General features: G+C 32.2%; 1 protein-coding gene across 1 annotated transcript in view; it reads right to left on the bottom strand.

Annotated features, from left to right (window-relative positions):
* Positions 1-9093: 9093 nt before the first annotated feature.
* Positions 9094-27903, bottom strand: part of LOC131801674 (roundabout homolog 2-like) — a 310984-nt gene continuing 292174 nt past the window's right edge. The window contains exons 17-24 of the mRNA XM_059120600.1: positions 22817-22938; positions 22258-22410; positions 21624-21945; positions 20527-20750; positions 20240-20438; positions 17814-17958; positions 16224-16553; positions 9094-15058 (exon numbers count right to left, since the gene is read on the bottom strand). Coding sequence (XP_058976583.1) covers positions 14464-15058; positions 16224-16553; positions 17814-17958; positions 20240-20438; positions 20527-20750; positions 21624-21945; positions 22258-22410; positions 22817-22938 — 2090 coding nt within the window. The 3' untranslated portion in view covers positions 9094-14463. The remainder of the gene's footprint in view (positions 15059-16223; positions 16554-17813; positions 17959-20239; positions 20439-20526; positions 20751-21623; positions 21946-22257; positions 22411-22816; positions 22939-27903) is intronic.

Below are 27903 nucleotides of genomic sequence, written 5' to 3'. Positions count from 1 at the left end.
AGAATAAGAATAAACTAAATTTAATAATAAATTTGCAAGACCTCCCATAGGTGTAACTGTCGTCACAACGTATACGCCAGATGAGTCTATTAACAAATTTCACTACACATGCTCTTGTTGCTGCTTCACATATAATCTTTAATTAATCTTAAATTACCAACATTTTTACATAACATTTTGGTAATTATATCACAATTACTTTATGCCAATTAATAATCAACAATATTAATTATGGATAATTCGATTTTCGAACCTTGTCAACATGGCAATAACTTTTCTATCTGATCCTGCCTTGTTCCTCATTTGCTTTGCTTCATTTTGCTCGATTTTCGTTGATAACTTAATTATTTTGGTATTTGCTTATTTTCACTAGAAACACCGATAAAATTAACATTCAATTCATTATTAAATAATTTGTTTATTTGCCCTGCCTTTGAACGGCCTGTCTGTATCAGTTCATATTTAATTAGAAGACAGATAATGAACAGCAAAAAAAAAAAATAATCAGGAAAAAATGTGTCACTGGCAGATAAATTTTGTATTTTATATTAAATAATATGAAATTAATAATTGATTTTTTATTTGCCTCGTTTTTTGTTAATTGCAAATTCTATTTGTGACCACATGTTGCGTTCATTGGCTAGTTAATTGTTTATATTAAATAGACATTAGGTTTAACATAAAAAAAATTAAAACAAAAATAACTATATTTCGATATTGAGTAAGAACTCATTTGTGATAAATTTACTAAATAATAAAGGAAACCAACTCTCGCAATTTATATACATATGTTAGAAAAATTATAACAAGCCGATGAGGCTGCAAATATTGAATTTGGATAGAATTAACAGAAACCAGTAAGGAAAGGTCAAAATTCGGGCGGGACCGACTATGAGATACCCTACACCGATATGCGTTTTTAGAAGAACTCCCGTAACAAAAAAGTTTATATTGGGAATTTATGTCAAGTAGACCGTACCAACTATGATCCAATTAACAGAGGTGTATAGTGCATGATATGAATTCGATAAGGATTAAAATAATAAATATTTATTGGAGCAATAGATATACTGGAGCGGACCAAATGTTAAAATTCGGTTGAATATGAAAGAATTTATTCAATTTAGGCTGATATTACATATAACTAGGTTGAGCAATAACCGTAAAATCGGATGAAGATGTATGTCGAAGCCATATACAAATCTGAACCGTACTCTACAAAATTTGGTAAAGGTTTTTTTAGCACTATCTGATGTCCGGTATCAAATATGACTGTTGTGGAGGGCATATTACGCATGTGATCGACTTAAAACCCCAAATCGGATGAAAGATATATATGGGAGCTATATCTGAACCTATTTTCCCCAAATTCAATGTACTTGCTTCTACACTGAATTCTGTCGGATGTTCCAAAATTCAGGTCATTTTGGACTGATATTGGCCATTTGGTGCACAATTAACCCGAAATCGGCTGAAGATATATATATATATGGGAGCTATATCCAAATCTGAACCGATCTTGATAACATTTTTCAGGGGCCTTTCGGATGAAATATATATGAGAACTTAAGCTATATCTGAACCTTTTTTCTCCAAATTTGATGTAGTTGCTTCTAAACTGAATTCGAGCGGATGTACCAACATCCAAGTCATTTGGACTGATATTGGGCATTTGGTCCACAATTAACCCGAAATGGGGTGAAGAAATATATGCGAGCTATGACTAAATTTAAACCAATTCTCCTCAATTTCAATAGGGTTCGTCCTTGGGCCAAATAAACTTGGTACATTGTAATATTATTATCAAACTTAGATCGAATTCGGAGATGGGCAATACAAGCCCACTCCTTTTGATACAACGCCCCCAAAAGCATTTTCAAAGAAAATATTTTACTGAACAGAAAGAGAAAGGATAATCCAATTTTGTTCCAACAAATCCTACAAATCCTTATATTTGCATCTGTGCTAGATCAGGTGTGAAATGGACAATATCGGTGAACTCCAACACGTACCTCCCCCACAAAGGATCAACATTTTGAATAATTATGACTCTTATAAAATGTGATGTGAGAGTCCGATTGTCTTCAAATTACACACATCACCATCATACTTTTATTAACCCAATGTCAGGAGGGAAGATGGAATATATCGCTTCACTTCTAACGGTACCTCCCCCACAAAGGGTCAATTTTTTTTAATATACATGAAGCTAATAAAACGCGAAATTAACGTCCGATTCCATTCAGACTTGGCAAATCTCAATATTTCTTTCAACAAAAGATCTGCTATAAAAATGGTAGAGATGGGACCATTTCTTCTGATACCTGTGGGACAGGGTTGAAGTTTGAAAAACAAAACGCACGAAGAGAGAGTATACAACTCTCTTCAAATTTCACACATACAAAAATTTTTGCTAACAGAAGATCTGTTGTGAAGATGATATATATCTGCGAACCCCTTCTGGTATCTCACCTGCAAAGGGTCACAATTGCCAATACTTTTATCTGTCATATATTGTGAAATAAGTCAGCGGTTCTGTACAACTAAATATTTCTCTCAAGTAGAAACCTGGGATATGAAATTTATGAATTCACATAAAATTTGATATAAAAATTTCGATTTTCTTCTAATTTTAACCATTCCAATATTTTTATCTGTATTAGATGAAGTATGAACAAGGAATACTTCTGGCGACTATATCTGGTAACTCACGTACATTTTAACATCATCTAAAAATTATCACATATTTCATTCAAAGTGAAGGAACCATTCGATATCAGCTTCCATATAGAAATAAAAAGAAATATTTCCAATTTAGTAGAAAAGTATTATATGATTATTCGATTTAAACCCTCAGCCACATGGCTACAGGGGATGTACATATATCATTTGCTGCATCGTAATGACGTTTTGAGGTCATTGGTCTATTTGCAAGAAATCCATTTCAGGACATTTGGAGTCGCCAACCCCAATACTTCTATCAACTCCAGATTCGGTATAAAGGTAGGATAGAATGGACCACTCATTCCTTCCTCACAACTAGTCAAAATGTTAAATAAAATGCGAAACAGCCGATTCTTTTTAAACTTAGCATATCCCAATATTTCAACAAAACAAAAGACTACTCCTTCCGGCACCTGCCCCATAAAGGGTCAGCATTTAGAAACATGTTAACTCTCATAACACGCGAATTAAGTCAATTATTTCCTTCATATATATATATATATATATATATATATATATATATATATATATATATATATATATATAATTTTTTTAACAAAAATACAAAGTGGAAATGAATCTTAAATATTTTTCCCTTTTTTTATTATCAAATACTAGCTGGCCCGTTGTCGTCCCGTATATTAAGTCTTAAATGCATATTTTTTGAAACACAATAAATAACAGAATAATTCACAATTTCTATAATAAGTAATGACTCCATAGTAATTTCTAAATATAAATAAATATTCATGGCAAAAATTGCAAATAGATGTTTGGTGTTATATATTTTGAATAGCCTGATCTTATTTTTCAGCCATTGGCTTTAATTTGAGTGCTAAAAGCCTTGCGAAGGTAGATGTGGGATGTTCTATATGTATATGATATAGAACATGTCTAATAACCCCATATAGTATGTCAAAATGAAAAAAATTGAACTCAAAAAGATTTTTTTTCATTCACATTTTTGTTGGCACATTTTCAAGCTATTTTTTTGCCAAGATACTATTCCTGTTCTTGTGTTATAAGTTAACTAACATAACTTTCTTTTATATGGTAAAAATAATTCTTTGGTTTTTGTAAACAATTGGTTTTTGTGAACAAAAAAACCAATTAAATTCAGTATGATAAGCCAGATTGAAAAAAGTCGTACATTATATAAAATTGACAAAAATAGAAAAACAAATTGAAAAAAGAAAAAATCTTCAACTTTTTCTCGGATTTTTTACAGCAAATGTTTAAAGGTCCTTACGAAGTTTGTCAATAGAATTATTGACTTTTTTGAAATTCGATTCCATTGAAAATTTTTTTTCAATTTTTTTCCAAATTTAGAATTTTTGCAATTATGTCTTTTTTGCAATTTTTTAGGAATTTAAAAAAATAAAATCGACATTATTAAATTAAAAAAATTATTTTGACATCATTTATTCAGTTTCGTCACCATATAATTCGGTACTACACCTCAATATAATCCGCCATAAATTTCACTTTTCAAGAAATCGAGTCAATTAAAAAAAGTTTATCATATTGAAAAATCCGTTGGTACTTGGTATATTATCATTTAAATGATAAATACATAAAATCTATAAGTAACAGCTTTGTCCGTTGTCGTTTTATGCTCCCCAATTATTACTCAGATTATAATAAAAATAGTAAAAAAACTACTAATGTACATTCGAAAACAAAACATTACGATTGTACATTTCAAAAGTCAGAATGAAAATTTTAAAATTTCACATTTTTATCCGATTTTATATATATATAGATTTATCCTTCATACTATGGTGGAGGATATAACAAATTTTATTACTTTAAGATGAAGTGTAAGAATTAAAAATATGAGGCAAGGGGTTTCCAATGTCCACCAGGAATTTTCGTGAATCTGCCAGCATCGACGTAGCCAGAAATGCCTTTCGAAAGCATTTAGGGGGCCCAACCGACAAAAAAAGAGATTTTTGATCACAATGACAACGTGGGTCGGCGTCTGCCAAAGTTAAACATAGAAATTAATTGTGGTGGAACCTGACAGCCCATTTTATTTGTTTCAGATCACCGGATTTTATAATCTATAAACTCTGCAATGTAATTTCTTAGAGAGTTCAGAGAATTCAACATCACTGCTCCAATCTCTTGGTGAATTCCTGCTGATCAAATATCTTAAATAAGAAATTTTGATGCGATTTGATCGGACAAAGTCTAATGATTTCAGAGTCTGAGACCTGACAGTATAAATGATTAAACTAGTCGGCGAGCACAAGTGAAATAAGTATCTCGATCATATCAAAGTACAGAATTGTTATGGTGACACCTGATTTTTTAATAATTTCATACAGTCATACTGATGAAAATATGATTTAGCAACTACATATATGTACGCCAGACGCACGTGTAATTCAGAAACGAGACTGTTCAACCAATATTTTTCATCGTACCCCAACTTGCCTAAGACCCAAGCCAAACTCTTTCGCCACATTTTGGAAAACGGAATTAGCAGTAGAATCAAGAATTAACACAACATCAATTTATGTGTTATCCAATTTTTCTTCTAAACTGTGATTTTTATACCCTTCACCATAGTACCCTGCAAAGTATATATATTTTTGATCAACATTAAATTCCATGTCCATTTAACGTTGTCCATCCTTCCGTATGTCTGTCCGTTCGTCTGTGGAATTCACTCTAGCTTCCGAGTGAATTGAAGTACAGGGTTGCCCATATTCGACGGACCCATCTGGCAACGCCATAATTTTTGACAGAGATGTCACATCACATACCGCGTTTGAAGCGTCAGTCCTAGCAGATTTTTACCATGAACCAATACACGCCACGCGAGCGCTCTGAAATAGTTGAAATTTACATTCAACAGAAGAAGTCAATTGTGAAAACTCAACGTGCTTTTAAAACATTAAAAATGTGAGAAGTGCGCCTTCTAAGAACACCATTAAGCGTTTATACGAAAAAATTTCGACTGGTAAGGCTCTTTCTAATCCGAAGAGGCCATATAAAAGTCGACCAAGGCGATCGGCCGAGAATGTCGCTGCCGTACGAGCCAGTGTTGAGAGGTCCCCAAGAACATCCCAAAAACGCCGTTCTCAGCAGTTGGGCATGGCTCGGTCCACTTTACAACGGATTATTCGCATTTGTTCCCATACAAAATTGTTTGGTCTGCAGGACTTTAGGTATTGAAAATGAGGGATATAGGTAACTCCTTATATCCGGTATTTTTATAATTTATCATATTATTTCATTTATATTTTTCATGGTATTTTATTTATTTATTTTTTTTATTATTAATTGTTATTTATTTTTTTTTTAAATCTCCAAATTCCTTCCAAGTGGTGTACGACCAGACCGAACTTACGCTTTTTTCTGCTTATATTTGATTCCAGTATTTCAAATATATATACCACAAATTAAAAATTGGTATTAAAAAAAAAGACACAGATTTTTTTTATTTTCAGTTGAACACTAATGTTTTTCTTTATTGAATTTGAATATTTTTTGTTTTGTTTATACACAATGTTGTTACCACATTTTTTTCTTTTTTTAATTTTCATATTATTATAATTGTTTTTTATTTTTTATATATATTATTTATATATATCTTTAAAGAGAGCGCTTATATAAAAATTAAATTAATGTTACAATTAAAAATACATGTATTTCTCTTTTTTTCCTCATATATATATATATATATATATATATATATATATATATATATATATATATATATATATATATATATATATATATTTATAATCGTATATAATAATCATGTAATCATAATAATAATAATATGGCCTTAAACAAACAACAGTCTATACTTCATGGTTTGTATTTATTTATGCATGTATGTGTGTGGGTGTGTGTTTTTATCAATAAAATTTAATTATGGATAAATAAAAAAATTACAAATTTGGTTTGTAAGTGGTAGGGGATGAAAGTATTAAATTACAAATTTAATTGGAAAATTTTTTGAAGGAAAAACAAAAAATTTGAAATTAAACAAAAAATTTGTTTTACAGTGATTTGGGGATTTATTTATGAAACGCAACCTTTTTTACAAATGAAAGCACAAAAGGGAATTATTTGTTTGTTATTTATGTTGTTTACATGACTTTCTAATTCTAGTAAGTAATTTTGATTCTGTTTTTATTTTTTTTTTTTAATCATGTGTCTGTGTGAGTTTATTTTTTGTAATAAATTACTCTAAAATTTAGTTATATTTACAAATTGTTTTTGTGTTTTTTTATTATTATTATTATTTACTTAATGGCTATGCTTAAATTAACATAAATGCCTTGGTTTTTTAGTATAATTTGTTTGTTTTATTGATTTATTTTTTTAATTTATAACTTATTTTAGTTTTTATATTCTCTAATTAAGTTTAAATTTAGTTATCAGAAAATGCCATTTAATTGGAAATTTGTTATGCAATTTTCATATTTTTTCTATTAGTTTTGTTTCGCTTCCATGTATTAAAACTTTTTAATAATTTCGATTTCGTATTGTTTTGCTTGTTTCTGTTATTAAATGTTAATATCCTTATTCTATTAATTTTTTTATTTACTATATTAAAAATATTTCAACTTAAAATATTTGAGAACATTATGACAAACGAAAAAAAAACGAACTTGAAAAACAAATTAAGGAGAGTTATGTTTTATATAAAAATTAAATTAAAAATACAAAAAACAAAATATTATTAATTACTATAATAACTATTATAATTAAAAACACGATGAAATATGTATATCACAGGTACATTTTTAGTTTTTTTTCTAGTTTTAAATATGTAGTACAAAATTTAAGTTAAGAGGTTAATATTTAAATTTTGGGGAGAGGGAAGGTATTAGGAACAGTGGTATTTGATTTTTAGAAATTAAATTATTTATAACATGTAAAAAAGTATATAAGTTCGGCCGGGCCGAACTTTTAATACCCTCCTTCATTTGGAAGGAACTTGAAAAAATTACAAAAAAAAACTTGAAGACGTGGACATGCTTACAAAATTTATCATAGGCTGTAGTACCCCTTACGAACTTCAAATACCAAATTTGAAACAATTCCGGTAAATAATATCGCTAATATCATGAAAATACCGAATATCGGGAGATACCGTTATATAAGTGTTATACGAAGACGTGGATCGACATGGCCCATTTACGAACTTAACCTGCAAACTGGTAAACTATGCATGTATGCAAAATTTTAGGCCTCTATCTCAATTCGATTGAAAGAAAGCGTGATTGCAACAGACAGGCGGACGGACATCACATCGCCTTAGAATTTTCGCTGATCCAGAATATATATATATACTTTGTAGGGTCTATTATGAATATTTCGAGGAGTTACAAACGGAATAACAAAGTTAAGTTTTGTGACATTCAAAAGTAATGAAGTTTGGGAAAAGCATTAATTTTCACATTTCTAAGCATACTTTTAGGCAAACAACAAACTTGTTTTTTATACGTCTCAGTACAATTTTTCAGAAGAAGTTTAAGATAACAATGACAGGTTTGTTTAAAAATTCCGGTATGAAGTTTGATGGGTTCGCCTCTTTAATGTCATAAAAAATTTAGATTTGTAGTCTAATTTCAAAAAATTTTTTTCTAATTTAAAATTTATATTTTTTTCGAATGCCTACTCAAATCTTAAAAAAAAACCTTAAAGAAATTAATTTAAAATTCACATACCACTGTTCCCAGCCAAATTATCCCCCTCCCACATTTGCACCTAACCTCTTTGTATTAACTTAAATTTCATTTTAATAAGTAGTTCGTAAGTTCATTTGTTTTAAATATTATTTCGAATACGTACTAAATTGTTATTTTGTTTCACTTTTATTTAAGAGCCACTAACCATATTTTGTTGCTGATTTTCAGTGTTTTTTTATATATAATTTTTCTTTTTCATTAATTATTTTATTAAAAAAAGTCTGTTTGAAAAATATTTTTGTTAAAGCAAACCCAAAAATAATGGTTTTTAATTGCTGGTCGAAAAAGTATTTTGTTCTTGTTGCTTCCATCACCGCTCCACAATGGTGGCTGATAACGGAAAGTAATGCATTTTATATTTTACGTATTTTTGTTGCTTTCTGGATTAGTTCATTTTTTTTACTTGAGTAAAGGTTGGGGCAGTTTGTGTGTGAGGGTGTTTTTTATTGTTTTAATTTTCATTAATAATTTATTATTGTTTTCAGAACAAACACACAAAACATAAAAAACATGTTTACATTTTGTTTTGAAAATTTATCCAAAACTATTATTTTATCATGTTCAAACGCAAAGGAGATGAAAACTTGCCTTAAGCAATTCCATCTCCCTTTATATTTTGTATGTTAATTTTCGTTAATTAAAGGTCATTTTAGAGTAGTTTGTTTAATTTTTTATTATTGTAATTAGTTAGCATTACAACTTGTATTCATTTAAATTTTATATATATTTTTTTTAAAAAACACAGTTCAGTTTTGTTGAGTTTCCATTTGTTTTTGTTCACCTGGGGGAAATGGCTTTTCTGTTTTCCTATAAATTTACACGTTTTATTTTTGTTTTTGCTAGTGTGTTCATTTTATTTCGTTTCTCTTCAAATGTCAGAATTTTGTTGTCCTTGATTTTCTTATGAAATTCGTGTTTATGTTATGGCACAGTTAGATGCAACAGTTTTGTAGATGGAGGGAAAGGAAATTTTAAAATTACCACAAAACAACTTTGATAACATTCAAACAAAATTGTGAAATACAATTATACCAAAGAGAAGGATGAAAGTAATGTTAATTAGAATTAATGATACTTAAGTCCTGAAGTGCCTGGACTTTGGTGTCATAGTATTGGCAAAGTTTTGAAATATCAGTAACTCATAATGGAGCAATAGGTCACCGAGTAAAGTGGTTGTTTGCACAAACACGCAGCCTTTATCCTAACCTAACTCATATTTCCTTGAAATTTTAATTAATAGGTCCTTCGTGTTTTTTTCAAACTCTTTTCTTTCGGAAATTGTCAATTTAGAAATCCCCACGAAGTATATGAGGCTCTTGGTTCCTTCGAAAATTTGGAATTCTTCTCAGTATTGGTAACGCCGGTGTTGGGATCCCCGGTTTCTAAACAAGCCCTTAAAATATTCGTAATTCTTGGTGCTTCCACAAATTCACGTTGTGAACACCTTTAATTTATTCATAACTCTTTGGTCCACCATTCCTTGGCAGGGCCTAAATGTGTCCAAAGCTCCTACGTCAAAATGAATCCCTCAAAACTCTTCTTGAAGTATTCTTAAGTCTTGGATCCGTCGTGTCTAAACAAATCCTTCCTTGCCGAGGTATTTGTTTTCTGTGCGCCACCATGCCTTGGCAAGGCCAAGATGTGTCCAAAGCTCCTGCGTCACTTGAAAATTAATCCCTCAAAAATCCCCTGTAAGTATGCTTAAGTCTTGGATCCGTCGTGTCTAAACAAATCCTTTCTTGCGGAGGTATTTGCTTTCTGTCCGCGAATTTTGGCTTTCCTAATCTCCTCCCTTTATACTCCTCTTGAAGTATGCTTAAGTCTTGGATCCGTCGTGAATAACTAAACCCTTCCTTGCGGAGGTATTTGTTTTCTGCCCACCAATTTTGGCTTTCTTTAATGACAGAAAGTGATATCTCCACAGTGACTGAGTTAGTGTCCGTACTTTTGGTCACTCAGAAATGAAATCGTCAGGAATACTCTTGAAGTGTCAGTCACTGTATTAAGCTACATCTTGGAGGGTACGCAATTATATTTCTTTTTAAGTAGGAGTAATAAAGTTGAGATTATCCTAAGAAACAAAGCATAAGGGAGGAATTGAGTCCCTTCCATGACCTGGTAATGGAGAAATAGGTTTCGGTGAAAAAGTCGGGTCGAATAAATAAGTAAACAACTAAGGTCGGCCGATCTTTTAATACCCTCCACAATACGGAAGGAACTTGCAAAATTTCAAAAATTCTAGAATGGCCTATGAAATTATTAAAATATCGAATATCGGATGGTACAGACACAATGGAGCTATACGAAAACGTAGACCTGTATGGTAAATTTTCTGTACTTATTGTAGATTCCAAATACCAATTTTGAGATGATTCCGTTGAAAAAGGTTTCTAAAATCGGCAAAATATCAAATATCGGAAGATATGGGGGATATACGAAGATGTGGACCTAGATATATAATTTTCTGTCGTAGGAAGAGGTACCCATTGCGAAGATCAAATACCAAATTTGAAACAATTCCTGTGAAAAGTGCAATATAAATAATCAAAATACGGAATATCTTTAGATACAATTATATATGGGAGCTATACGTAGACATGAACCTGTTCAAGCAATTTTCTGTCATAGGAGGTTATAACCATTGCAAACAACACATAGCAAATTTGAAACAATTCCGGTGAAAAGTATGCAATCATCAAAATACCGAATATCGCGTCTACAACAAAACTTGAGCTCATATGTAAAGATTTTTGCAATGTTGGGTGGACACAGCAAAATCGAGTAAGAATATTATGCTGATCAAGAATGTATATACTTTGTGGGGTCTAAAATCATTTTTTCAAGGAGTTACAAATGGAACGACAAACTTAATATACCCCTCTATGTCTGGTAAAGGCCATAAGAAAACAGTAAAAAAAATTAGTACTACCGGGCCGAACTTTTAATGCCCTCCACCTTAGGGTAAAGGAAATATTAGAACCTATTATGACCCACAATGTACCGCTATATGGGGCTATACAAAAACGTGGACCTATGCATACAATGTTTCGCCAACGGAGCTAGAACCCCTTAGGACCCACTAATACCAATTTTTAGACAAATCCGCGAAGAAATGTGGCAAATATCATCAAAATACCGAATATCGCGAGGTACCGTTATATGGGAGCTATACCAAAACGAACTAGGACCCATTATGACCTACAAATACCAAATTTCAGACAAATCCGTGAAAATATATGGCAAAAATCATCAAAATATCGGGAGGTACCGTTATATGGGTACTATACCAAAACGTGGACCAATTGATCTCATTTTCAATTCCAACCATCCAAGACACAATACAAATTCTTCTGCTAAATTTTGACGCTTTACGTCAAATAATGTGGGCCTTAAAGTGATTTCAACAGACAGGCGGACATACAGACGCACATCGTTAAATCGACTTAGAATTTTATGCTGATTATAAATATATATACTTCATGGGGCCTACGACAAATTTTAGGGATGTTACAAACGGAATGGCAAAAGTTAATATACGCTCTTTCCAAGGTGTAGGGCATAATAAAATCATAAGGATACTTAACACACGCAAAGTATCCCATGAGAAACACTCAAAAATTTGAGTTCTGAATATGGATTTCATATAAAAGAGAATATTTTGAAATTTCGTACAGCGATAAAGAATTTGATGGAAATTCGAATATTTGAAAGTAAACATAAACAAAAAAGTTTGACACAATATTTCATGGCGCGTTTCACGGGCTAGAATTTCTCAGTAACTAGCATGCATATTTCAATGCTCTTTGATTGACCGAAAATTCCAGGTTGGTACATAACAAAAAGAAGAAACCTTATAAAAATGTCTCTACCCACAGAAAAGTTATTCAATACCAAAAAACAAAATGTTATGAATCCCTGTACCGATGAAATGTTATGAGCCTGAAAGTATGCTACGTTTCATTAACTGTTTTCGTTTAATATAACCAGGGATGGAAAATGATAAAATACACCAAGTGTTGAAGTTAGAAGTGTTGTATTAGAACATTCAGTAACTATTGATATGCATGATGGGTCATGAAATCTCATTTACCTTTTTTAAGGGAAGTTTTCGTACACTTAGCCAAAGATATTAGAGAGAAATCGGATTGAAATCTTCAAAATACCAAATATCAGAAGGAGTTTGAAAGCTACATGTCAAGATGGAATACAGAAAAAAACATTTTTTAAGAGATTGTCTCTCCTTACAGACTCGTTGGGTTTTACTGAACGGGTGGTTTTAAAGCCGGTAATGCCATATACCATAAATCGGAAGGCTATATTAGGCCCATACATAATAGTAGACCTATACTGGAAACTTTTTCATTCATGCGAGTCTACCAACTGGGAGAGGCTACACACTGTCAAACATAAGCCATTTTTTATTTAAGGATAAAATTTTGCAGAAAAAATCAGATATTACTTTTTAATGGGAGCTATAACTAAACGTAGAACGATGCATCCCATTTTTAGTAAGAAATATCCTAGGTGAAAATCAATGTCTGTGCATCACATACTTGTCTATAAATCACATACTTCCCAATGACATATTTTTTTAATAATTGATTTTTTTGAATGGATCCTGCTTTAAACTACAAATTGCGTCTAATTTTCAGGAGTTGTTAAAATTCGAAGGGAAACTATGCCAAGAAAATATCTAAAGGTTACTGTTTGATAAAGTTTAGAAAGATAAAGACTAGACTATTTCTTTTAAAACTTCGGTATTAAGCATTCCTATGACTTCCTCAAACGTTGTACGAAAATTCCATTGAAAAGCCATTGCATGCTCCCAATTGCATCATAAAATTGTTTGCCTTTCGTTTCAATTTTCATTATGAAATTATGTTTTAAATGAACATAAATTAAAACCATTAACATTGTCGTTTTAATGCAAATAAAAATACGACAAAATAAAAACCAAAAAAGAGAAATCGTCAAAGAAAAATAGTTCCCCCACAATAGTTGCCTGAGTTCAACATAACACAACAACAAACCCCCCAAAGGATGGGAATCGTGACACAAAACATTCCGAACTTTTTTTACAAATGGCAACCCAAAAGTGGAAAAACGAATGCAGCCACAGGTAAATTATTTAACAATTCCAAATGCAATTGTTGCAAGGAGCCTAGCTAAAATGGGGGTAATTTTTCAAAAGACCACCAACAGGAAATGCAGCGAACCTTGAATACAGAAATGAAAAACAAAAAAAAAAAGGAAAAGCATTTCAAATACGAAACATTGGGCTTGGAGAATGCTCTTAGGGAAAAATTTACAATATAAAAAGAGTTACTGCATTTTTTGGGGTTTTGCTTCTTTTTTGGCTTTCCCAACAAGAAAAATTCACAATAAACACGCCATTTACACATTGTGGCCTGGCTGACCCGCCAATGTTAGAAAAAGAAAAAAATAAAAAAGTAAATAATATTTAATTTTATAAATGCCTTAATTTTGTTTGAATGTCATTAGGTGGAGGTTTGTGGTTAATGGCTGTAGAATTTAGGACCATTCCTTGACAATTTCATTCGAAAATTTCGGTTGTGGGTGTGTGTATATGTGTATGTCTATGTTTCCTTATCTTATCTTACTAAAATAATTTACTATTCGATGGCTACGAAAAAATCTCAATGCTTGTCAAATTTACAAATGATTATGTTCTTTTGTTACGGGAATTGCTAATACGATTTGCTTTCCGTTTGAAAAATAAACTATTTATAGGGTATGTTGTATTATGTGTACCTATTCCATAATAATATGAAATATCTAAGCTTACCAACTAGAGGTTTCGCAAAAATTTACACTTACAGTTCCTGTTTGTTTGCTGGCTGTTGTTTTAGTTGGTTAGGGGGTTTAATTTTTTACAAATTGTTTTTTAACTTTCCTAAAAACTTAAGGGCCACTAAAAATATATGACAACATCAGTTACCAGACCGCCACCATTGTCCATGGTGGCCGTTGATGCTGCCGTTACGGCCGACATACAGGCGGCATATCAATTGTTTTGCGCCATTAGTTTACCGGGAATTGCTGGCGGTGGTGGTGGACCACCTCCACCATTATTTGCCGGCATACCTGGTTCACCGGCCTCGGCATATAAACAGGAACCTTCACTGCAGGAGCATGTATCACCCTCCCGTGAACTACTGCAACATTCGCTGCAATTACGCATTGGTTCGCCCAGCACTTCATAGGTGCAGGAGCCCGCCGAACTGTTGGGTAATTGATGATCATTCTCCATGATTTCGGGGAATCGTGACTTATTGTGACATCGATGTCCACTGGATTTACCACCATTTTCTGTGCTGCTTTCCGAACGCATTGTGTCCTGACCATTAGGCGTTGTTTGACCATGATGACTATGACCATGATTATTGTGGCCACCATGGCCATGGGAATGATGATGTCCGTGGGGAACATTTGTATGGGAGGTACGTGAATGATCTGAACATTCGGAGGAACATTGATAGATTTGATGTGCGGAGGAATTTGGTGGCATGTGAGATGTATGTAGTGGTTGATACCAACCTTCACCGGGTGGAGGCAGGGGCTGTAGGGGTGAAGCTAAAGCATCACAGCTGGTACAGGCTCTGAAAGAAACGGGGAAAAAAGAATGTTGTTAAAATTGTCCATATATCAAAACTAAGCTATTATTTCTAAAGAATTTGTTAGCAGCCTAAAAGCATGCTTTATATATTAAGTAGTATTTGTACCTATATGGAAGCTAATGGCTGCGAGACTACCAGTACTGTACAAAATTTAAAGACGTTAAAAACATTAGCCTGTAAAAATTAACAACTAAATATTGAAAGGTCGGCCCGAAATCTTCAAAATGTCGAAGATTAGGAGAACCGCACAAAAAACTGAACCCACAGTTTTTACAAGGAGTAAATCGAGCCCCAAATAACTCGAATTACCTAAGCATTGACTATATATCAGTCAATTCCCATTCAGCTCAAATAAAAGAACTACAAAAGGCATTTCTATGTAGAAAGTATTTTAAGTGTATAAAACTTGAATGCCCAGTAGACCACTAGAGGGCATTTCATGCACAGAACATGGATTTCTATGAATGGAATATGCCTTCCAAATAAGCTATTTACCTACAGATCTCTGGAATGTCTTCTAAGTAAAGATTAAACAGAGTTTAAATATGAAACTCCTCAAAGCCATATTATTTCTAGAAACATATGGAAGGGCTCTGTTTAAAATGTCCTCTGAAAGCTATTTTCCCATGTAAAGATCTTTAGGCTGACCCGAGGGTCCTCTATTCAATGCTCAGAAAACCTCGAGAGCACTTTTTTGTATAGAAACTCTTAAGCGTACATTTTTGCACAGATGATTACCTTACAGATTGATCTCTGAAAAGTCCTCAATCATGCAAGGATCTAGTACGTACAGAAAAGTCTGCTATGTACAATCCTCCAAAGCTTCTGAAAAGTTTTCTATGTATAGACCTCTGGAAGGTGTCTGGGCGGTAAAAAAGTTAAAGTTAACCTTTAGTGATTTCTAACAGTACATCAGTATGGCAGAGAACATCAGTATGGCAGAACTATAGACGATATTTTATGTAAAGAAGACTTCTGAAAGACCTTCTTTTCCCAGAAGACCTTTAATAGGACCGCTTCACTAAAATATATTTATCTACGTGTTGACAACCTACAAAGCGTCTTTTCCTAAAAAGGAAGATTTCTAGGTCTGGTACATAGAACACTTTTTAAGGAGACTAGTTTCAATTTGCTGAAAATTTCTTACCTTCCATTCGAACATCTCGAGTTGTGCGTACCGGTCGGTTGATATTCACTCATTGCATGTCTGGGCGCTGGATAATGGATATGTATATTGCGGGGTGGTAGCTGTGCCGTCCCACCAGCTCCGGGCGGAAAATATGGAGGCAAAGGAGGAGGATGCTGTCCCGTTGGAGTTATTTGATAACGATTTTGGGTACTTCCCACACATGGCAAGGGATTGTTGTAGTAATTCTCCTGTGGAGGGCGGGCACCAGCCGAGGCGGCGCACTGCGGAGCCATGCCCCAGGTGGAGAAGCCACCCGATGAGCTGCTGTGTATGGATGAATTCAGGGCGCTAAGAGAAAAGCAAATAGAGGAAGGAAAATTTAAAATTATTTTTATTATAAAAAACATATTTTTTACATAAATAAATATTTTTGAGATTAAAAACAATATGCACCATCTTTGAGGGTCCGTTTTTATATTAATTATTATTATTATTATTGTTATTATTATTATTATTATTATTGTTAATATTATTATTATTATTATTATTATTATTATTATTATTATTATTTTATTATTATTATTATTATTATTATTATTATTATTATTATTATTATTATTATTATTATTATTATTATTATTATTATTATTATTATTATTATTATTATTATTATTATTATTATTATTATTATTATTACTATTATTATTACTTACATTATTGATACAATTCTTGCCGTTTTGTTATTATTATATTTTTATTATGATTTAATTATTATTAATGGTTGCATCATTTTTTATATATTATATATTATATATTGATATAATTTTTTGGAATTTTGTTGTTATTATTATGTTATTTACTTTTTTTATTGTGATAATTAATTATTATTATTATACTGTTATTATTTTTATATTTATTATTATTTAAATTATCATCATAATTCTTGCCATTTTGTTATTATATTTTTATCATGATTTAGTTGCATTATTTTTTTAATATTATATTTTTATTATAATTATTATTATTATTATTTTAAATATTTTTAATATTAGCATTGTTATTTTTAATATTATGTTATTACAATTAATCAAATAAGTAAAATAATTATAACAGGTCAATAATATACAACAACAAAAATATTATTTTTATCAAATTCTTCCTGTATTTATTTATCTCTTTATTATTATTATGTTTATTATTATCGTTATTATTATTATTATTATTATTATTATTATTATTATTATTATTATTATTATTATTATTATTATTATTATTATTATTATTATTATTATTATTATTATTACTATTATTATATTTTTTATCATGATTTAGTTGCAATATTATATTTTTATTATAATTATAGTTTTTATTATTATTTTAAATATTTTTAATATTAGCATAGTTATTTCTAATATTATATTATTACAATTAATCAAATAAGTAAAATATCATTTTTGTCAAATTCTTCCTGTATTTATTTATTTCTTTATTATTATTTTTTACTAATATTGTTATTATTTTATTATATATTATTATTTTTTTTGTTCGTAGTTATAATTTGCTATTATTTTATTTTTATTATAAACATTTATTTTTTTAATTTCTTACCTTTGATGCGTTGAAATCCCCGATCCACCGCTCTTCGAACTTTTTCGCGAGGACTGTGGCGACCCTGGTGTATAGCCACACGATGAGGGTACTGGTGGTGGATGTTCCGGTGGTGGTGGCAAAAATTCTGACCAATTAATTTGTTCTAGTATTAGTATTGGTGGAATTTAACATTCAAACACACACACATACATATAATAGAGCAGTACATCAATACATTCATAACACACATATATTGAGGAGGACGGGGAGATTTTTGGTGGCATCAGGAGGATTAGGCAGGATAATATGAAAAGAAAATAGAGAGAGAAAAAAATATTCAACAAATAAATATTAACACAAATCATTTAACATAAAAATTGTTTTAGCTGTGTAATTTGATGCCGTTACCATTATTGATAATGACAGGATACCAAAGAGAACGTTTTGCCGTAAGGCATATGAGGAAACAATGAAATGAATATGAATAATGGAGAATGAGAGAGGTGGGAGGGATTTATTGAGGATATAATGTCAAATATATTTTTCCAATCAGCTTAATTGTTTTTATGGTAAATCACTTATTCAACAACATAGGGGAATGGTTTGGCCTTGGGGGACAAAACAATTTGTTGCGTGCTATTCTCAGAAAAGCTGGTCATGAAAAGATCAAGGGGGAGGTTTCACCCTAAGGCTTAGATATTAGCAAATAATTGCAGAAATAGGCTGCTAGACAAAATGAAATATATGAAAATTCTTTTTTTTTTTGGGCATAATGCATGTATCTACAAAAACTGTTGCATACTTCTAGGATTTAATTTAATATCCAACAATTAATGAAATAGTTTAAATTTTGAGGATATTTTTTTCTTCTTTTTTCTATGGGAAACAGCCTCATGCTCAGCCTCTACATCCTGCCAACCAATCGCTTTGCATATTTACTTGGATATTTTATTAAAATTGTACGCCTGCAGCCATTGTTAGCACAATTCGTAAAAGTAAATACTTTAAATACCGCACAGAAAATGAATTCATGTGAAAAAACAATTTGGGCATACCAACCCCCTGATTGTTTTTTCTTTTTTCTTTAGGGAATCCCTTATCATTTAGCAAGTAGCCTAAGGTGGACTATAAGTTAAGCAGAAAAAAATCTCTCTCGGGAGGACAAACAAGTTTCCTTTTTTGGCAAAAAAATAATCGAAAGAAAATTGAAAATAATTCAGGAAAAGTTGAACGAAAAATGAAACTACCACCCCATCCCACCTACAGCGACTTAAGCGACTGTCAATAACAATCAATTTTTCGTTGGGAAAGGAGAAAAACAAAAGGATTTCAAGGATAACTCGAACAAATGGGAAGAACAGAAACAGAAATTCAAAGAAATCCTTTTAAGCTTAACAAATCGAGTGAAGGAAATAAAGGATATTTAACAAAAGTTTGTAACAGAAGGGATGCCATGAAGAAAATCAAAATGTGAGAATAACTTCAAGAAAATGGAATGAAAATTGAAATAAATTCAACAGATATAAAGGGATACAAATTTCAGACGAAAATAAGAGATATATGAGATTATGTGGCCTCTGCAACATTCTAGGATTTTCGTGGAAACGATTGCTTCTTAAAACATAAAATCTCGTGGGAGAGAAAATTCAGGAGATGGAATTTTTTCCTTTTTTTCTCTCCTATGAGAATATGAATTTCTCTCTCATGATAACATAAATTACTCATTTATGAGAGAAGACCAATGGGTCTTATCATAGACAAATGAAAATATAGACAACGAAATGCTCTCACCATTTATCTTCGAAAAAAATCGGATCAGCAGATGTCGTCCATATCGTTTCAGGGGTTTGAGTGGGAATTTTGAAGTCACTCAATTCAAAAATGTTAAAAATAACAAAAACTGTAGGATATTTGTCAGTTGAAAATTATTTCATAATAAAAGAAATATGAAAAGTACGTGATGACATAGAAAAATATGGGAATATTCCAGTGAAATTCTTGAAAAAAGATAAAATGTGTTTTCGAAGTCGAGTGGCTTGAACGCGTAAATCAGCATGTTGACTATGCAAAACATGATGAGAGCCACCTGGAAAAAAAGACAAAACTAACTTTTCGTTGTCTATATTTTCATTTGTCTATGGTCTTATATGGGAGAAAACCAATTGCTCTTCTAGGGAGAAAATTGCTCTTCTCTGAGAGAAGTCCATGTGTTTATCTCTGAGCGAAGACCAATAGCTTTTATATGAGAGAAGACCAAGTACTCCTCTATGAGAGAAGATTAAGTGCTCTTCTATGAGAGATGAGTTGATATCGACTTGGTCTATTTGAAAACTTTTTATTTTCCTTTGCCACGTAAAATAAGTGAAATAAAGGATGGAAAAAGGAAATGAAATGAATTGATGATGAAAATGTAAATAAAATCTAAATTTACGACTTTTACTCACCTGGTGGATATTGATGATAATTATGTTTTCCAGCTGGACCATTGGGACCACCACAATGGGGATTGATACCCTCCGAATTTGGAGAATGCGTACCTGAATCTTGATCTGTGCTCGAGCCCGATGTCTTCATGCATGTTGTTTCCGTGGAAGAGGCACCAATTATCATGGTTGTGGCATAAGGTGTGGGATTTTCAGGACTCTTTGGATGAGAAGAAACAAAAATATGGGAAAATATGAAAAATCGATTCTCTTTCTTCAATTTTTTTTATTTTCTGCATATACAATACCTTTCGACAATTGTAGAACGTGCTCATGTTCCTTGTATCCACTTCGGCATAATCTGTGCCACCATCTGATGTATTGTAATTCGATTGGCTATTTGTATTGGAAAGCAATTTGGTTTCGCTCAAGCCGGAATCTTTGTCGGTATCGGTGGTGCGCCAACCGCGGTCTATCCATAAACTATCCTTGCCATTAATATTCAAGGCGGTTATCTCATTGGCACTGACTACTGTTAAAGCCAAATGTGAATGGCTCGGCAGTAAAGAGAAAAAAAAAAAACAACAAAATGACCACAAATCCAGGAAAATGGCAATTGCAGAAGAATACAAAATGAACATGAAAGAAAGAAAAAAAAAAAAAGAAGAATAGAAAAAAAGTTTACAGAGATTAGTTTAAGAGTCAATATAAATGAGGCAGACAGCTATCTGTGTCTGTGTATATATTTAAAAGGATTTTTTTGTGTTCATTTTTTCTCTCCACTTCTTAAGTAATCAATACTGTCAATTTTTGCTCTTGTCTTTTATCAGGCAAGTGTGTAATTTAGTAAGTTTCGCTTTTTTGCTGTTGTTGCCTTGCTGATTCTGATCCTCTTCTGCTCCGACAGCTGAGTTCGATTGTTGTTGAAGTTAATTAAGGATTTCATGTTTGATTTTGATTCAACTCTAGCCTGGAGTGTCCTTTTCGTTTGGCTTTCATTGAAATGGGAAAGCCATAAAGGAAGTCATTAGAGTGTCAAAAAGTCTAGAGGATTCTCCAGCTAAAGCTCTTGTTCGTTTGGCAGTTTTTTTTCTGCTAGTCCTCAGAAATTAATTACTTTCTACTAAATGATTGATTTTAATAGCTCTTGTGAGAGGAAGTTAGGGTTTAAAATTTTAAATTTGTAATGAAAAATGAACTGAAAAAGTTTATGGAGTTGAATTTGAATTCAAAATCTAAAAAAAGTATGCTTATGGTTCCCCAACAAAAAAAGCTCCTTTGCAAGCCAACCAGCCATGAATAAAATTTATTTTAATTTAATTTCCTTTATCCCTTTATGCAATAAACAATTAAAATAATACTAATGCAAATAATGCCCGCCCCTCTTCAAAAGTGTAGTACTCACCACTCAAATGCCCCAGTTCCTTTGTTAGCTGATGGCGCCTCTTGAAGAATAGCATTGCAGCTGCAGCTGATACTAATATGGCCAATAGCATTGTTATGACAAGTGCCATAAACCAGGTTTCATGGACCACCGTTGTTGATTTGCGTTGAGTGGTTGTTGTGGCCGCATCATCAGGCATGCCGGCCACCCCATTGGGATGATAGGCATAATGACCACCTTCCCCTCCCACACCGCCGGTGTGTCCAGTTACACTGCTGTGCGAGCCACTAGGATGGGCACGTGGCGGATGCACCAAGTGGGCCGGATCCATGAATAATGAGACCTAAAAAAGGGGATAATGAATGGAATGGAAGGGAAAATGTTATTAATTAGGCACAAAATAAATTGCAAACAAGTGAAGGGTCGAGGGAATTGAACTTTCAGGGAGTTCAACTCAATTTAAAAAAAATCAATTGGTACAGATTAAAAAAAAAAATTGCAAGTCATTACAGCTGTACATTAGGTTTTAAATTCAACTTGGCTTCAACTTCACAAGGGGTAAATAAACTACCAAATCATTTCTTTAACATCCACAGGATATTCGATTTAAGTCCCATAATTTGAAGATTCAAAATTTCTTTCTGCCATTACTTACCGGTAACGAGTAGGGACCCTCTCCAGCCTTGGTAAAGGAATTCAGGCGTACATTATAGGTAGCACCAGTTGTCAAATTGTTGAGTAACACCGATGTGGTGGTGGCATTCAAAGTCATGTTGGCCAAAACTTTCAAGGTATTGCCAGCTGTTACCTGTGTATCAATAGAAGAAAAAATATAAATAAATAAAAAGGTAGCAAAGGAAAAAATATCACGAAAAATCATGGCATTTACATATGTACAACAACCATCATGAATATATAAAATATTTACATGAAAGGTGCCCACATACACATACACGAATTCATAAATTGTATCCCTTTTTGCCGAGGAACCCAGAGAAAGTTCAGACATCTTTTATTTATTTCTGTTGGTAAATTTCCACAAAAAAAATCCCGCAAAGCCTCTCACTCTGATGTTGAACACCGGCATCGAAAACAAAACTATTAATTATGTATGCTGGCGGTTGTCTAGGCCTTCTCTATCCTAGCTCCCATGGGGGACAAAAACGGCAGAAAAAGGACTTGAAAAAAAAATATAACAAAAAGTCGTGACTTACCTCAATTTTGTAGCCCAACAAGATGCCATTGTGATGCTGGGGCGGCGGAGAGGACCATCTCACCCAGCCAGCTGTTAGATTATACATGCCAATTTGTATGTTGTCAGGTGGTGCTGAGGGTACTGCAAAAGAAAATAAGGGAAAATACAAAAAATTAGAAAACAAACTTTTCAGAGGAAAACTGCCGGTTAGAAACATTTGAGAGGAAGATACAAATAAATAGACATTTTTATAAAAAATCGTAGATGGAAGAAATAATATAAATAAATGTATGACATCCCAGCAAACAAATTTATTTCCAAAGAAAGTTTGCCCGTTCTCGGGCACGGTTACTTATTTCTCAGCAATGAATAAATGTCATGTGAATTTAAAAAAAAAAAATAAAAAAGAACTTTTTATACAATCCACCATTTGGAAGAAATTTGAAAATTAAAAAAAATCCGTCGGTAAATACCGCTCAAATGAAAACCGTTATATGGGGGCAATACGAAGAAGTGGTTCTGCATAAGTAATTTTTGTCATAGGTTGTAGTAACTGTTCCGAAGTTTATATACGACATTTGAAAAAAATCTGGTGAATAACAAAAATCATCAAAATAACGAATATCGGGAGGTACCGTTACATGGGGCATATACGATATCGTTATATTTTCTTTCAGGGGTATTGTACCCACAAGGAACTCCTATTGTGGATTTTAAGACAATTCCATTAACAAATGTGACTAAAATCATTAAAATACCGAATATCGGGGTGTACCGTTTTATGAGATCTATACGATATCGTGGACCGGTATAGATAATTCTCTTCCAGGGGATAACGTAATCACAAGGAACTCCTTGTGTGGATTTTCAGACAATTCCGTTGAAAATGTGGCTAAAATCATCAAAATACCGAATATCGGGAACTCCTTGTGTGGATTTTCAGACAATTCCATTGAAAATGTGGCTAAAATCATCAAAATCACCGAATATCGGGAGGTGCCATTATTATATGAGGGATATACGATATCGTGGACCGATTAAGCCCATCTTCGAACTTAACCTGCCTGCAGACAAAATACAGATCTGTGCAAAATTTCCTCTTCCTATCTTAATTCGTTTTTACCGTAGCGTGATTACAACAGACGGACACAAAACGGTCCCATCCTTCATTCGATATTTTGATGATATTAGCGACATTTTTCACCGGAATTGCGTCAAATTTCACATTTGAAGTTCGGAATAGTTACTACAACATATTCAAAAAATTACATATCAATTAGTTTTTTTTTTTTTTTGAAAATTTCAAGTTCCTTTCGAATTGTATACCCTCCACCATTCGAAAGGAAAAAGTTCGGCCCGGCTTCATTTTTTCTTGTTAATCATAAATCGTTCAATGGAAAGTCAGCCTTTATATTCCTTGTTGGACATAATAAAGCCTAGCCTACACATCATGTTAGAGTCATACGTAAAGTAACTTTTTAACATTTCAATCAAACATTTTTAGCATACTTTTAGGAACTCCCTACAACTTATCAAAATATATATAAAAATGGTGAAGTATTGTCTAATATAGTATAGTAATTGTTGGGAGAGTTTTAAAATATGTTACAAAAACTCTAAATATAAATGTGGAAAAACCTCTGCAGATTTAATTTTTTCAAAAAATATTTAAAAAAATTTATTTATTAAATTTAAAGAAGACTTTTCTACGACTTCAGGTTCATAAGAAAATAAAATGTCTGCATGTATTTAATAAATTTTAAATCATCTTAATAGTTGATTCTATAAATTTCACTTCAAATTTAAGCTAATTTAAAAACCTAGCAAAAAGCATCGTATTTGCCATTGCCAGCGGCATACGTAATAAAACTTGCTGCGGTTTAGCTAAACAATGCGACTGAAAAAGTAGCAACAGCAAACATATTTTATAATTATTAATAAAATTTTCAACGAATTGTTGCAAAATGTAACCACATTTGAAATTTTCCACAATACCACCTTTCAAAATATCTCTAGATGAGGTGGGGATGTTGGTGCTCGTGCCAATGAATTTCAATAAATAAATAACATTTTGTTTACTAACACTGAATATTAAGTGTATGGAAAAAGTTTTAAATCCTGACACCACAACAAAAAACAAATAAAAATAAATTTATTAAAAACTCCCATATTTGAAACCATAGAAAAGTTTTTTTTCTACCCAAAATATTATTCAAAACCGCAGGGGATAAAATTTTTTATATTCAAGGGAAAATTTCAAAACAAGGATGAGATGACTATAATTTTGGGGGGCATAAGTTATGGAGCGAGTCGTGATTCGACCGTGTGGAGTTCTTAAACTTGATGGCTTTTTTTTCTCAATTTTGATGACATTTTTCAACACGAATCTATTGTGAAATTCATTTTGAAGTAAATCTTCAAATGGTCATTTATGGCCACATTATCTCGAGTTCCTAACCTTGATTTCCTTTTTCTACAATTTAATGGCAATTTAAACCACCGAGCTATCCTCGAGTCCCTAACCTTTATAACCGCTTTTTCCAATATAATGGTACTTTAAAGCTCAGATTTATCCGCAAATTAATTGTGCACTACAGCTTCAAAAAAAATTCATCTTCAATGATTCATCTTCCCCACCCTAATAAATGTATGAGTGTATTCATATGGCATGGACTTTGTATTGTATTCTCCTACATCGTTATGATCCACAACATAAAATATACATCGTCCCGCTATTGCCAAGCAACCAAAATGCAGAAAAAGCTCCAATGTTGCGCTTGGAAAGAACAAAAAGTTTTTTTATTTTAAAATTGCCAAAGGACATGTTAAAACGTCATAGTAACACGTAGATATTACCCGTGGCATAAACATAACCGATCAAAAAAGTTCACAATAGGGATGTACTAACAAGCTGAGCGAAGCAACCAACCGCAACGATAACTTTTCAAAGGAACAGCGAACCGAAAAAAAAAAAAAAAAAAAAAAAGGACTCGGGGCTAGGGAATGTAGGAGAGGTAGGTAACATTTTTTTAAGAGGTTCTATATGAAAAAAGCTCGCCGCTCATCTTTACATTAAAGACTTCACAATTTAGAAAAACAATGTGAAAAGTGAAAAAAATGTAACGTGACTTTTCTATATATTTTTTGGCATTTTATAGCATAGTTTCAGGCGCTCATCATAATCTTTACACTAAAAAACTTCAAAATTTAGAAAAAAATATATTTTTAGTACAAGAACAATATAAATATATCATATGTATAATATATGATTCCCATGCTTGAATTAAGAAGGTAACCTCGAAAAATCATATGTTAAAATTTTTTTTCATACTTCTAAATTTGACAACTTCTCATTTTTTAAATATATAGGTATTGTACACACTAACCAGAGATGGAAAACTATTTTATATTCAGCCAAAATTTAACAAGGAAAATTAAAGAAAATGCAGAGCTGGATATGCTTAATTCTGCGTCAATGCTTAATTTTTACCTTATAAGTTTAAAAATCAATGGGAACGCTTAGAAGTATGCTACAAAAATGTAAAAATATAAAATGTGAAAAAGACCCTATACATTACTCCAACATGATGTGTAATCTAGCCTTTAAGGAGATTTTTGAGAACACTTCGAATAACTTCTGTCGGCAGTTTTTAAAAACGTTTTAGACCTTCTGAAGAATAATTATCCATGGAAGCTCATTTGAACGTCTACTCTCAATAAAGACACTTTGAGGGTGTTCTACATATAAACAACATAAAAGAAGTTTTGAATCTTTTCAATATAGAGGACCTTTAAAAGATCTCATAAGGGCTTGTATACGTCATCCGAACCTGGTAGAGCTTCCAATCGAAATATATGCCTAGAATACCCTCTGAAGTTATTCTCTACACAGGAGACCTTTAGAATATTTCCCATTAAAAATTACTTTTTAAAGGGTTCTTTCCTTGATTTCTGCAGGCCTTTTTTGGGATCTCTTTTTGGAGAGTTTATATCTTTAGAAGACTTTAATATGGCCTGGATGTAGTGTCAGTTTCTTAGTATTTGTTGCTAGACGATGATTCAACCAGATTCTATACCTAGAAAACCTTCCAAAGATTTATATCCATATTTTTTTATGGAATATCTTCCTTTCACGGAAGTAATTTTCAATTTCTTTTATATATAGAAGAACCTCAGAATATCCTCTGTTTATTAAAGTACCTTTCCTAATACTCTATTTGTGTGTCTTAAAGTTATTCTAGGTATGGATTTTCTATCTAGGACGATTTCCAGAACTTGGGAAGACCGCGAAGAGGTCTCTTATCCATAGAACACTTTCAGAAAGCAATCTTTCCATAAAAGGCCTTTTGAAGGTCTTTTGTAAATAGAAAGTCATTATCTATCTTCTTTCTTTAGAATACCTTTTGAAGGTCTTATTTGCAAAGAATTCCATCCAAAGGTCTTCTGTCCGGAAATATCTTTTGAATATTTTCTGCCTTAGAAAAATACTTTTTGAAGGTCTCCTATTCATAGAAAATCAATCTATCGAGAGAAAAGCCATCCATCCATACTATGCTTAAATAGCATGTTTTAATAAGATCTTTGGAAGGCTTTGGGAGACTTCCCAAAACACTTGTATCGCTATTTAATATTATTTTAAGCTCTTCTGTCTAGAATAAATATTTTAAGCACCAGTCAGTAGAAAAGCGTTAAAAACTATTTATCCTTTAGGAAACAATTTTAAGTCCTCGATCTGCAAAAGAAAACTAGAGAAAAAGACACTTTGGTCGGTCTATGGAAGACCTTCCCCTATCAAAAGAAGACCGACACGTTGAAGATCTATAGAAGAATATAAGTTGGTTTACAGAAGACCTTTTAGAGGTCTACGGTCCATTTAGAAATTCTTGAAGAAATTGGGCTTCTAGAACGTCTTTTGAGAGTCTCTGTGCCATAGTTGGCCATATATTGGTCTTCTGTCTTTTTAATAACTACTAAAGATCTTCCATCTACACAAGTTTTCCTGAATGTGTTTTATTCATTGATATTTATCCTTTCCCCTTTAAATACCCATAAAAGCCCTTCCAGCCGTAAATACCATTCAACACTTTGCCACTTATTGTTACTTAA

Source organism: Musca domestica, unplaced genomic scaffold (genome assembly GCF_030504385.1).
Source record: "Musca domestica strain aabys unplaced genomic scaffold, Musca_domestica.polishedcontigs.V.1.1 17, whole genome shotgun sequence".
Lineage (NCBI taxonomy): Eukaryota > Metazoa > Arthropoda > Insecta > Diptera > Muscidae > Musca > Musca domestica.
This window is presented reverse-complemented; position numbering and strand designations above follow the sequence as displayed.